This window comes from Echinops telfairi, unplaced genomic scaffold, assembly GCF_000313985.2.
Source record: "Echinops telfairi isolate 266 unplaced genomic scaffold, ASM31398v2 ScPeMD7_7420;HRSCAF=8458, whole genome shotgun sequence".
In the NCBI taxonomy this organism is placed as follows: Eukaryota; Metazoa; Chordata; class Mammalia; order Afrosoricida; family Tenrecidae; genus Echinops; species Echinops telfairi.
The window spans coordinates 13,720,970-13,735,025 of record NW_022111320.1 but is presented as its reverse complement, the minus strand read 5'-3'; the positions used below and the strand labels follow the sequence as shown (position 1 = coordinate 13,735,025).

General features: G+C 40.3%; 1 protein-coding gene across 1 annotated transcript in view; it reads left to right on the top strand.

The window, feature by feature from the left end:
• The window catches only part of SERPINI2 (serpin family I member 2), a 34,883-nt gene extending 23,782 nt beyond the window's left edge, over positions 1-11,101 (top strand). The window contains exons 6-8 of the mRNA XM_004704242.3: positions 2,874-2,971; positions 6,302-6,388; positions 10,971-11,101. Coding sequence (XP_004704299.2) covers positions 2,874-2,971; positions 6,302-6,388; positions 10,971-11,101 — 316 coding nt within the window. The remainder of the gene's footprint in view (positions 1-2,873; positions 2,972-6,301; positions 6,389-10,970) is intronic.
• Positions 11,102-14,056: the final 2,955 nt, after the last annotated feature.

The window sequence follows — 14,056 nt, the reverse complement described above, 5'->3', positions numbered from 1 at the left end:
TTAGTTTGCATATGCTAAGGCATTTAATTTTGAATATTTTATGGCTAAATATCTACCTAGTATTCTTGCTACTCATCATTTCACTTTTGGCTGATTTTTTAAAAGAATATAATTTTAAAGGATATTAAGGAAAGGGGGAAATGAACCTCAATTATGACAAATCCTAACACTGACAAAATTTGTAATTCATTCTGCACATTGATTGAGAGCATATTTTTACATTACATTTGAATGGGAGGCAAGGGTTAGCACATAAGCTTAACTACACATGATCCTGGGTTTCACTTTGTTTACAATGAAAGCTGTTTACAACAACTTGCAATACCCAAACTCACTGCTGCGGAGTTAATTCTGACTCACGGTGACTCAATAGCAACAGGACAGAACAGGGGGCCCTACAGGAAGTGGACAGAACTGCCCCTGTGGTGTTCTGAGACTATAAATGCTAGAGTAGAAAGCCTCGTCTTTCTCCCGTGGAGTAGTTGGTGGTTTCAAACGGCTAACTATGTGGTTAGAAGACCCATGTGTGCCCACTACACCACCAGGACTCCTTTAGGGTACAAAAGAGACACCAAATTTCAAATATACTTTAAGGAGAATATTTATTAAGTCCTAAACAGGAAAAGATAAGACAAAGATAAAAACACATTATTTGTATGAGGCAGATTTGAACACCAGGTCCTAATGGCATCCGAAGGTTCGCCAAGATGCAGAGACTTAAATAAAGGACATGGGAGGACAAAGGGAAATTGTCACAAAGGCATTATAGGTGGCCGATCAATACATCACAGTTACAGGTAGGACTATGGATGTGGACACAGGACATGATTTAGGACATATACATTATGTTGGACAGAAGAGTTTAGAAGATTGGTTTAGGGCCCTCTGACCAATTTCCATTAAGGCACAGACAGGTGAGTCCCCAAACACTATCAACTTCTCCCCAGGCCCGCTTGGGGAATGATATCAATCCACTGTCTCTGAAAGCTCTCGGCTAGATGGCAAAGCAATTCATGCTGCCTGTTAATGGTCAGAAGGAATTCAATGGACTGAATTTTAATGGAGACTCATATATAGATTGGGGCTTCCACTGTAAACTCTAGCCTTCTGAAAACTCAGTGCTCAGAAATTCAGACTCTAATACAGTTTAAATATTAGCTTTGGTATCTACCTTGACCACGAGTAGTATGGAAATTAAACTTCTAAAGTCTCTGTTTTCTCATTTATATATGCGGATAGGCAATAATGCCAACTTCTAGTGCAGATTTGTGAAAATCCGTAGCCAAAATCTATATTAAGTCTAACAAATAAAAGTGATCATTTAAACCTGGCTGTTCACGATCCCAATAATTATAGATGATTAGAAATTGCCTGTAGATTATGCTTGTACTAAATGCTAAATGGGTTTCTATTTCTCTAGGTTTCCTTGGCGTCAGTGGGGAATGAAATGACTCAGGGGATCACGAGGCCTGATTAGAAGTTTTAGCAGAGAAGTAGTGCAGTGTTCTTGTCATTATTCCTAGTTATTGGTCTACTATACGAGCAATAGCAAGCTTCTGGGAGGACGAGAGGGGAACGTTTCCCCTTTTCCTTTAGAGCTATGCGCTCCCTTCCGCTGAAAGGACAGCAAAGCAGTTCAACAACACAGAACCCTCGGAAGCACTTTGGTGCGGCTTCTCTTTTTTTGGCAGGAAGTTAGTAGGGAGCAAGTGGAAAACGGTCGGCGTGAATAAGCTGTCTTCATCATCAGGAGCTTTTCCTGTGCGTTTCCCATTTGGCGAGGACTGACTGTTAGCATCTTCCCAAACGACAAAACAGTTTTCTAAGAAATAATGTAGGGCCAGTAAAAGTCTGCCAAAGTTCTTCACATTTTGAAGAATTAGAATTAAGAAGCTTGTTATTTGGTGATTAAAACAATAATCTAATTATATTGATTGCCCAAACTAATTTCTAGTCCCAGGGTGGGCCGAGGCGGGAAATCCAGATGACCACCTTGCAAAGAGCTTTTCTTTCCTAAGAAAGTTTCCAACCAGGTCTCAAAATGAAAACGGATGCTTTAAGAACCTATAAAGCCAGCTCAGTGATATTCGCTGCTGCTTCTTTTGATTTAAGTGGGAAAATGGACTTCAGTGGTAGCAGTGAATTTGAGAATACCTTTGAGACTCTGGCCAAATTCCCCATTCATAGGTGAGGTCTCTTGAGGCCACACAGTTTGGCGGATTGCTGACGTCCTAACTTATAGACTGAAAGCACGAACCTGATTCAAGTCCACCCCCAAACCCACCCCCGCTCCCCACAAACAACCCCCTCCCACTGTCTTTTCTTCTTTTATGGGAAGATGTTGGGTGTATCCATAAACTGAAGAAAGACACACCGCCTGTAACAATCCAAGTGCAATGGATGAGATGGACTAAGGGTATTGGTGCCTGTCTCTACCCCAGTAGTCAACGATCTTTTCCAAGGTTCCTTGTTCCCACCCACTGTGCAGTATTTTGGACATCTGCCATTAGACATGTTTGATGGTGTGAGGAACTTGAATATATAAAGTTGCTGAAGTGATTGTCTCAATTTCTTAGGAAGGAACCAAGCAATTGAAAACTTAAGCTCGAACTGACACTGTTTTGTTGGGTAAATGTTACTTCAAACAGAGGCATTCTCTCCTCCCCTCCCACCAACCATTTATCTGGGGAACAAGTCATTAACAGCCCTGTGATTCTGGGGGAAAATGGTGTGAAATGTGAGAAAATGTAATGGTGATAATGAAAGAAAAGATTTCTGAATATGATCTCTTCCAAGTCATTTTATAAAAAGCGTTTTGCTAGTAAACACATGACAGTTTTTAATGCCTTCCTTCTTTGTCTTTTTATAAACAGATTTAAAATAGAACAAAAGTTAGACTTCAAAGAAGCGTTGTATTCTCTGAATATAACTGAGATATTTAGTGGTGGCTGTGACCTCTCTGGAATCACAGGTAATTTTCTCGTGTTATCCTGTTAATATGATTTCTGAGTTGATGATAGTAACTGTCTGGTCTGGAGGCTGAAAATATTCAGCCACACACATTGGACACACGGTGCCTAAATGCCAGAGTCATGTCGAGCTGCCTGGAAGCAAGCACTCTCTTTGCATGTAAGTCGCTTTCCTTAATGAAAGTCAAAAAGCATTCTAGATATTAGAGAAGCCTTCTACCCACACTTGTAATGAAACCATGTAGGTAAAACCTTGATGTGGGCTTTTCTATGGGCCCTGCTTGGATTTCTTTATCTGAATAATGGACATTACAACTCCGAGGCTCTCATCTAACAAGGCTAATAGAACTCTGCCAGACCAATTTGAAAATGTTAACAGTAATATTAAAACCCTTCATGCAGGCATCTATACATTGCTGGATGGTAAGCGTGATCAAGAAATTGCAATGCTATAGATTGCTGATTTGCAACAGAGTCAGAGCTGGCAACAATCCCGGGAAGATGGAGTTCCTCGGCTAACTCGCACAAAAAGGCCTATCTAGGGTACGACAGCTATGGAATCTGCCCTGAGCTCCGGGGGGGCCACTAATGAGCAGTATCTATCAGCCACTGCATTTCCATTGCCAGCTGTGAGAGATCATTCCGTAACTTAAAATGAATTATCATAGGTGCTAATTTCATAGATGCATCTCTGCTTGTACCAGAGGAATTGAATATGATTAAAGATCCTCACTTGCTCAACAAAGCCATAGAAGACCTAATTTTTCTTGTCTTGACAGTACCCACTAGTTCAGAAATAGGTAACTCAGAAAAAAGTGTCTATGGAGGGCCAACTTGCCCTGAGGTGTTTAAGTGCTTTTATAGTCAGTCAGTCTTCTGATGGATAAAAGAACTTGTCTGTCTGGTGAGATGTTGCATCACAATATGGAAGTATAGTGGAAATGTTTTTGTTATATCGAGGTAATAATTTTGGAGTTTGGGGAGGTAGGTGTTCATTAATGTATTCACTCATGGGTAAGTGAATGGAATAAATTAGCTTTCTCAGAGGAGGAGGTTGTCAATGGGGTGCACAAGTGTCGCAGGTGTTGATTATCACCTTCACACATGACTTTGATACTTTCTCTCATACTAACAGATACATTATGACCCTTGTGTCAGTTTCATCACCATCAGGCCCCAGACCATCAACATTAAATACCACTGCATGACCCTTTCTGAGTGTACCCTGGAATGCGATCCATTCACCAACCTGAAACAAACCAAATCATTTCCCAAACACCTTTTTGTTTTACACTTCTTTCAAGTCATACGAAGCATGCTAGCCACATTCAAACAGCCAACCACTCTGCAAATCCCAGGCAAATCTGTAACTTTTCGGAACTCTCCAAAATGCATCATAAGTTAATTTTTGCAAGGAAAAAACTATATGCAGAGAATAATAAATATCCAACATTTTCTGGTCTTTCCTTCAAATGCCCACTGTGAGTTCTTTTGTTTTATCTTATTGCCCAGTTCTTATTACTACAGACAAAGTTTATGCTAAATCAGACTGTTAGGAACATGCTTATCATTTTGTGCATCAAACATTCACTCCAGGCCACTGTGAACGAATCAGCATTACTTTTCTGGTATATTTACATGAAAGACACAGTACCTCATCGTTAGGACATTTACAATCTTAGAATAAGCTGTTCATAGAGTTACTTTAGGCCTCTGAGATGAACATGGTAATTCAAACTGTTGCTACTTCTTGTTTCACCTTGAGTAAAGTTTTAAAACTTTCTGAGCCTAAATGTTCTCATGTGTTAGGTGGTTAATATACCATGTTGTGAGGATGACACACAATTGAGCAAGGCCTTGTTTTGTGATGCACAGGGTCCTCTGTGTAAGGAAAGGAGCCCTGGGGCACTGGGAACCACAACGTTAGCAGTTCGAAACCACTAGCCCTCGGTGGGAGAAAGATGAAGCTTCCTACTTCTGTAAAGACTTACAGTCTCAGAAACCCACGAAGCAGTTCTACCCGGTCCTGTAAGGTCACTGTGAGTCAGCGAGGGCAGTGAATGGCTATGAATCAGGGATGACCTGAAGGCACTAGTAGCTCTGACCATCCACTGAAAAATACATTCCTGTCAAGAAAGGTAGAGGGGAGAACTGAGCATTCATTCACAAGGTGTTAGGTTCCAGATGAGGTGACGTACAAACACTCTTTCAGGTTTACCCACCAAAGCAGCTGGGATATGTTGCTGTCACCTCCTGAAATATAAACCCACTGCCATCTAGTCAATTCTGATTCATCCCAAAGTCCAAACTCACTACTCTCAGACCTTCTGAATCATAGTCACCCTCCAGGACAGAGCAGAATTGGCTCTTTGGGTTTCTGAAGCTGTGGGTCTTCATGGAAGGAGAACATTTCAGTTCTCCCCTCTACCTTACCTGAAAGGAGTTTATTTTTCAGTAGATGGTCAGAGCTGGTTCCTCTGCATGGATACTTTGAAATGCAGGTCTGCCTGGATCACACGTTCTCTCTCTCAAGTGCTCCTTGCTCTCCAAGATTCAAGATCCATCTTCCTCTCCTTCCCTCTCCTACCACCACTGAACTCAAGAACAATGTCAGAGCTCTCTGCTCTGCTCTTATCACAGGAGGGGTGGTCCGCAGGTTCTGAACTCACGGTTTCATTTCCCCCATCTCCAGGAGGCTTTGTTTGCAGGTCCCTCTGTCAGACTCACTCTGTGCACTTATCAATTCTGCCACAGGGAGGAGAGCAACGTCCTTTCTCAGCTTGAATGCACCGCAGGACAAAAGCTTGTAAGACAACTCTCTTACACTGGGATTTTTAGCAGGTTCTAAAGCATGGCTTTGAAGTGACTTTGTACTGAGGACAAGAAACCTCTTTAGACCTTCATAGGCTCACCTTCTTGAAAGAAAGTAAATTTTGTTTTAAACTCAGATCAAAACCATATACAGAATTTAAAAGGCAAGTTGGCTTTGTGATTGAGCACACAGGGTGGAATTCATTCAGATCTACAAAGCAGTTAACATCCTGTTGGTCGACCAAGGCTCAGGGAGGAAAAACCCTCTCTATACATTCAAACATTTTCCTTAGTGGGATTCCTGATTTGAGGCTTATATCCTTCAATTCTTTATCTTTCCTACTAGAGTTAAACCTGCATCCTCTCTTTGAGATCAATGTTTAGACGACCTTATCTTTAGTACATTGACTGACTTAGAGAGTCAGTCAATTTTTTAAAATTTAGAAATGTAATCCATCTGTGATTTCTAGGTAATGGTTTCTCATTTTGATCCTTGAATATGCTTTCATATTTTTCACCAGATTCAGCTGAGGTGTATGTTTCCCAAATCATGCAAAAAGTGTCCTTTGAGATAAACGAAGATGGCAGTGAAGTTGCGACATCAACTGGTAGGACAAACAATATCCTAACAACCTGGGAGAAAAGATTTGGGGAGGTGGAAGGGAGGCAGAATGAGCATTAGGGTGTTTAGCCATACTCTCTTTTCCTTTTCCTGTCTGACTTCCAGCAGTAGGAAAAAAGAAACTGTCCCATAAGCTGGGCATTCATCTCTGCAGTCACCATGGGATGCAAATCAGAAGGGAAGGGACTTGATTAGGTGTGGAGGCCTACCTATTATCTTTGCAACTAGGATTATCTGTCAATTAGTAGATGGGACATCAGCCAATGTGGAAAAACTTTAGGGGGCCCATGCTGAGTCGTGATGGTTTAGGGATGTTTACTCTGAAGTAATTGAATTATCTTTGGTGTTCCATTAAACCAAATGAATCCTCACTTTTCTGATTTCATTCTTGCTAGCATCTCCATGTTGATGCTCCTCAGACTTAACCACATGTTAAAATCACTCTGTGCCCGGAAGACACCCCAAATGACTAAATCAGGATCTCGGGGTTTGACGTGTTAGTGTTCACTTAAGGTTCCTTCCCCGTGATTCCAATGGGCATCCGAGGTTGAGAACCACTATGCTAAGTGGCTTGCAACTTTCTCAATTGCATGAGCCAGTGACATCAGCAACCTTGGAACTTTTTAGAAATGCAGAATCTCAAGGCCAACTGCAGTTCTACTAAATCAGTGGCTGCATTTCCCAAGATCCCTTGGAGATTTGTATACATAGTTCAGTTTGTGAACCTCTCCCTGATAGGACATTTCCTTGGCCAAATGACATTTTAAAAAAAGTATCTCTTTATAGTCTAATTGGAGCAAATCCTTAAAATCAACTGGAAGTAGAAAGGTAGCTTTAATAAACCCCTCATTAATGTATTTTAATGCTTCATCCTAATTGGATTTAACCAGTATTTAAAGGACTTGTATCCTTTAAAAATGTTTTATTGATAAATGTCTGTAAGTGCATATCTACATTAGCAATGTCTCGATTACTTTGCAAAGCTACATCGTGCCACCGAGGCTGGACTTCTGCTACGGATACACTGGAGTCCAGCTGTTACTTCGTCATGTCCTGTGGTTCAGGGAAACTTGATAGGAGGGAATGGGTAATTTCATCCTTCAGGAAATCCAAACTTGGCACCTGTTGGAGGTTGCTGGCCTAGGCTGCCATGTTCTTTTTTCAGCTGGTCTTACACAGAACTGTAGGAGTCCTTATAGATCAGAATCTGATCCATTCATTTTATTTGTGAAGAAACAAGTCCACTAATGTAGAGGGGCCCCTTGACTTCAACGTTAAAGGCTCTCTTCACGATAGTCTGTTGCTTCTCCTCACTAGTCTAGAGTTCTCCAGGTACACACTGTCATCACGAAGGGACCAACCTAAACTTTAGAATTGTAGATTTTGACTTCCAGGCATATATGCTCACAGACATATATCCTGCTCAGGCCTTCAGGCTAATCAGGAACTACCAAAACCACAAGTGATCACTGCAAATAAAAATAAGAGGCTTGGTTTAATACATAAGATATTTTGTTTTTTGAATAACCAAAGTTGAGATACAAGCCTACCCTCCCTAGCATTTTCAGTAGCATGACTCTGATATTCTAGATAGGAGGGTGCCATGCGTATTACACTATCAAGTGTATGTGTGACCCTTTCTCCGTCACTTGTTTCTCAGTTTGTCGTGCTGCATTGGCTTGTGTGTTGCTGTGACACTGGAAGCTATGTCACCAGTGTTTCAAATACCAGCAGGTCACCTGAAGTAAGCCAGTCTCAGCAGAGTTTCCAGGCTAAGAACAGACAGCCTATGCACAAGGAAGAGGCAGTCCACTTCTGAGAAATTAACCACTGCAAACCCCAGGGACATCCATGGAACATTGTCAGTTATTGCACGCCTCATGAATGGAAACAGAACATAGAAGTATATGACTGAGGAAGAGGTGCCTTCTCAAAGCAGAGTTGACGATGATGGCAAGCTGTCGTAAGCCTGCAGGAGTAAACCTTCATTTTCTGATAGGGGTGACACAAATCGAGAAGCAGCAGCTGCGAATATCAATTAATAATTGGAACTTGGAATGTACACAGTATGAACTGAGGAAAACTGAAAGTCATCAAAATGACATGAGCACATAGCGATTGATAATCTAGGCTTTAGTGAGCTGAACTGGACCGAAAAATCATAGGTTTTACTATTTTGGGAATGACACACTCAAGAGGAATGGTGTTATATTCATTGTCAAAAAGTACCTAGAAGTGCAAAGCTGTCTATGATCGGCAAATATTTACTAAAATACAAGGAAATCCATTTAATACAGCAATTATTCAAATTTATGCAGAAGATACTGAAGTTAGTGATGCACACATTCAAGATTCCTATCAACATCTTCAGTCTGAAATTGATCAAACATGCCATCAAGATGCATTGATAAGTATTGGGGATTGGGATGCAAATGTTGGAAATAAAAAGGAAGGAAAGTAATTGGAAAATATGGTGTTGGTGATCAAAATAAAGCCGGAGAGCACAGGATAGAATTTTGCAAAACCAATGACTTCTTCATCACAAATACCTTTATTTTCAACAACTCCTAAACTTCTCTAGATGGAAAACACAGAAATGAAATTGACTACGTCTGGGAAGAGACACTGGGGAAGCTCAGCATCATCAGCTAAAACCAGGACAGACCTGCCTGTGGAGCAGATCGTAAGTTTCAGAAAATGAAGTCAAGTTGAAATTGTAAAAAATGAAAACAAGTCCACTAGAGCCAAAATATGACCTACCACCTGAATTTGAGAACATCTCAAAAATAGAATTGCTGTATTGAACACTCATGACAGAAGACCTGATAAGTTGCAGGAGCTTATCAAGAACATCATTCATGAAGAAAACAAATGACCCTTCAAAAGAAAGGGATGAAAAAAAAACAAAGTAAATGTCAGAAGAAATTCTGAAACTTAATCTTAGAGTAGCTAAAGCAAATAGATGAAGTCAAATAATGTGTGTGTGTCAGAATTGTATCCTCTCACCATATTTATTCCATCTCTGTGTTGAGCAAGTAATCAGAGAGTCTGCATTTATGGCATCAGGATTGGAGAAAGGTTTATTAAGAACCTTTGATATGCGGAGGACACAACCTGCTTCCTGAAAGTGAGAAGAACTCTCAGGACCTGCTGATGAAGATCAAGGCCTACAGCCTTCAGTAAGGATTACAACTCTCTGTAAAGGAAACCCACATCCTCACAAGCGGACCAGTGGGTGATGCCATGATAAACGGAGGAGAAAAGGTTGAAGTTGTCAAGAAGCTTGGCTCGCTTGGCTCCACCATCAATGATCCCGGAGGCAGCAGTCAAGAGATCACATGTACCTGTGGCATTAGGTCTATCTGCGACCCACGACCGCTTCAAAGTGTTGAAAGACAAGGATGTTGCTTTGCGGTGCACTTAACCCAAGCCATGGTATCTTCCATGACCTCATAAGCATGTGAAAATTGGACACCGAATAAGGCAGACCAAAGACAAACTCCTGCATTTGAACCAGGGTGTGGGTCTGCTGTAAGAATGAACACATTGGTCTTAGAAGTAATGCATCGCAACGGGCTTCAGCAGGAAGGATGATGAGACTTCATCGCGTGGATTTTGGACATGTTGTCAGGAGACACTTGTCCCTGAGGAAGGACATCGTGTTTGGACAAGTTGAGGGTCAGTGGTTGCACCCTTGGGCTCGAACATAACAATGGTGAGATTGGTGCAGGTGGGCATTGCTTTGCCCTGTCCTATGGTTGGGTTGCTCTGAGTCAGAGCTGACTCCAGGGCACTTCACCACAACACAGTTATCGTACAAATTACACTGTTAGTATCTTTCCACAAGCCTGACAATCATTGTAAAAAACCATTGCACTGTTCCTGAAGAAAACATCTTAACTGAGTTGAGATATTAAACCGAGAAAGAGAAAAACTCAACAATTTGAATTTTTCACCTCTAAATATTGGGTAGTGCCACAACAGCACGAGAGAAAAATTATCATTGCAATAATTTTTGAGTCAGAAAATTTATGCTCCTTATCTCATAATAAAAATCCTGTGCTCATTCACAAACCAAATCCTATAAGCTCTGAGATCAGAAAAACAATTTTGGAAATGCGAGTTAAAAAATGAATTTGAACTGAAGTATGATTACCATAGACTGAAAAATAGTAATACGTGCAACCATATTTGTATAGGAATTAAAAGTTGAAAGCTTTGGAAGGATAAATTATTTAATGTAAATAAAAAGGGAGCAGAAAATTAGTATTTAAAGGATGAGAATTTTCAGCTGCTTCCACTAAACTGGATGTAATATCTAGCTTTCTTCTTCATTGAGCATAAAAGTGAAATTAGAATTATTCCATGAATGAAATGATATTTATTATTCTCCTCAGTTTTAAAATTTATTCCAAAATCACTTTAGTTAGAAAGCAGTTATTTTTACACATGTTAACTCCTCAAAAACATAAGCTTTCCTTCCTGCATAAGATACCTTGGTTGCATTTTTTTTTCCTTATTGATACATAAATGTAAACATCTAAATAACTATCGTCTCTTTTTCGTAGGCATCCATGTCCCTGCAATCATGAGTCTGGCTCAGAATCAATTTGTAGCAAATCGTCCGTTTCTGTTTATTTTGAAGAACAACCCAACAGGTACCTTGATGGGAAATCACTTAGGGGACGGTTTAGGCTAATATGGAACTGATTTGAGTGCCTCATTGAAATTGACACATCTGACTATAATTTATTCTTTCACCAGTGTTTGCTGAGGGCCTACTTTGTACCAGGTAGTAGGACATTTTAAGGAAAACAAACCACATTGCCACCAAGTCCCTTTGGACTGAAAGCTACCCTCTCAGACACAGGAAAACTGCCGAATGGGATGCCAGGGCTGTCATCTGTATGGAACCAGGCAGCCACATCTCTGTCCCATGAAGCTGGTAGGAGGTTCAAACCTCTGACCTTTTGGTTAGCAGCCAAGCTCTGTAACCACCATATCACCAGGCCCTCTTCAAAAGATAGCAGGGGCTAAAATTGGCCCAAAAGTAATAATGGTTGTCACCATAGCTCTTATATATTCCAGTCATTGTAGATAACTGTCTCTAAAGCGAATGCCATCCTAATTGTTAAATTAGATAGTTGACTAATAAATGTTAAACTCAGATAGTTTGTGCACAGTTACCCGACAAGAAAGATCAGAATGGAAATTGGTCCCAAACTTGTCTTGTCTGCAATAAACTCTCGTTCTAAGATCCATCACTCCCTCAAACACATTGGCATTGAGTCCATTCGGACTCATGAGACTCGAATGCACTTCTCCTTGATGTGTCCAAGGTCATTTCTCGACAGGAGTAGAAAGCCTCATCTTTCTCCAGGAAGGAGCTGCTGGTTTTGCACTGCTGACCTTGTGGTGAGCAGGCCAAGTCGTAAGCCAGGAGGACACCAGTCTCCTTAACGTGCTTCCATCGCAGTAGATGTGGAATGCTGGAGACAGAGTTATTTAAGATTTTTGAGATGAATTTTAAAAAAGACTTAATAAGACACAGAATATGTCGTCTGAGGGAAAAGGGGAAAGTTAAGCAGTGAAAAAGACGTAATAAGTGGCTGAGTTTAGGGTCCAAGGGGAGACCTTCATAATTTCCACTTGGGCAATGGTCAAAGATGAGGGATGAGCTGTAAAAGAGACGATCAAAGAAGTAGATGTGAGATTAGAAGTTGAAACAAAGTTAACACATGTCAATTCAGATAATTTGGATAGAAGCTTCAGCATTTTATTTTGTAGAAAAGAAAGGCCAGAAATGTGGAGATAAAGGAGTTTTCTTTATATCTTTACTTGTGACCTCTCCAGGGGTTATGCGGCCCATTGAGAGTTATAAGCCACAGGAGAGCCAAAAGTATCTATTATGCGATTCTGTGTTTTACCTAGTATACACCAGATTCTATTTCTACCCTCCATGAAGCTAATGCGGGGTGATTTTCCTCCCCCAAACTGTCTTGGAAACAAGAGAAGAGTTTTAGAATCGCTGAGACTGCACTAGCACAACTTCTATTGCAGCCGCGGATATGTCAATGGTAAAATATATTCTGAATATATCATTTGATCTATGCATCTTTAACCTTTGGATGACTTTAATTTCTTATAATTAGTATGTAATTATTGAGTATGGCGAGCAAAAAGAAATGAGGCTGAATTGGGAATCAAGGCACAAGAAAATAATGGCAGTTAGAATAATTATGTTTGACTCTGTACTTTCTGAGTTGATGACTTGCTGTATAATAACGTTCAGTAGAACAGCAATGAAAAATTCAAAATCCAAACAATACACTTATTTATCAATTTTCTAGAAGGCTTAACTATCAGGCCTTAATGATAATTTCTACTATTTTATGTTCTTTTTTATAATGAGGCTCAAAACTAAGATGACTCCCTTAAAGTATTGTTTAGAATGAATGGACACTCGTTTATCAAGGTCTGTAAATTGTTGCCATATGAAATGTAGAAAAGGCTATTAACTTAGAACAATACACATCCAGTGATTTATTTTTTTCTCTCTCACAAATGAATTCAAGAAACCATTGAAATGAACAGATATGGGGACTTAGCATAGCCACAGTTGGGTTTTAAGTGTTTAATTCTTGACATGAACTATAAGCGCATATCCATCTGACAATATGATGCGAAAGGATTTTGGAGTTAGTACAGCCAATTTGTAATCTACATGAAACCAAGTTTTGAGCAAATCAGTTCTATTGTGTAAGGTCTATACCTTATTGGAATTTTTTCTACCAGAAAGTTTTATCATCTAAAGCTTAGTAAGTCAAACATCTAGAACCAGGAAATGCTTTCTACTGTCTTACCTTCTGAAGCTGTAGGCTGTCTTTGTAGACTTTCAGAAGAACACTGTAAAAGATGCTGCACAAGTTTTGAAAAACTGAATCCTGATGCTAAAACAGACAGTACACTACACGGAGCAAAAATAAATAAATAGATTGTGTTCAGAATGCTTTGATTTCAGAGCACTAAGGGAGAAGCAAGAACTACAGGTAGTTATTAAGCAATCTCTCTCCCTCCCTCTCCCTTTTTTTCCTGGCCATTAGTTTGATTGATGTTATTGTATTTTAATAATGGATAGTGAAAATTGTTTTTAGGTGACAGGGACTTTATGTAGGGATATATTCTGTAAGACTGCTTCAATTGCCTGCAATTCCATGGCCATTAAGCCAAGTGAGAGAGCAAGCATTCTTTTAGTGCAACAGTGACTAAGTTGCTCTGGTGGTGTAGTGGCGTATGCGTTGGATTGCCAACCAACAGGTGAGCAGTTTGAACCCACCAGTCCTCCAGCAGAAAGATAAGGCTTTCTGCTACTATAAAGATTTACAGCCTTGTGTACATGCTCTGGTCTAGCTGGATTTGTGTAAGGTAGAATTGGGGGTCATGATAGTGGCGGGAGGAAGCATTAAAGAACTAGAGGAAAAATTGTGTGTTTCATTGGTGCTATACTGCATCCAGACTGGCTCATCTCCTCCTTGTGGCCCTTCTGTAAGTGGGTGTCCCATTACCTACAGATGGACTTTGGGTCTCCACTCTGTACTCCCCCTCATTCACATTGATGAGTTTTGGTTCTGAGTCTTTGATTCCTGATACCTGA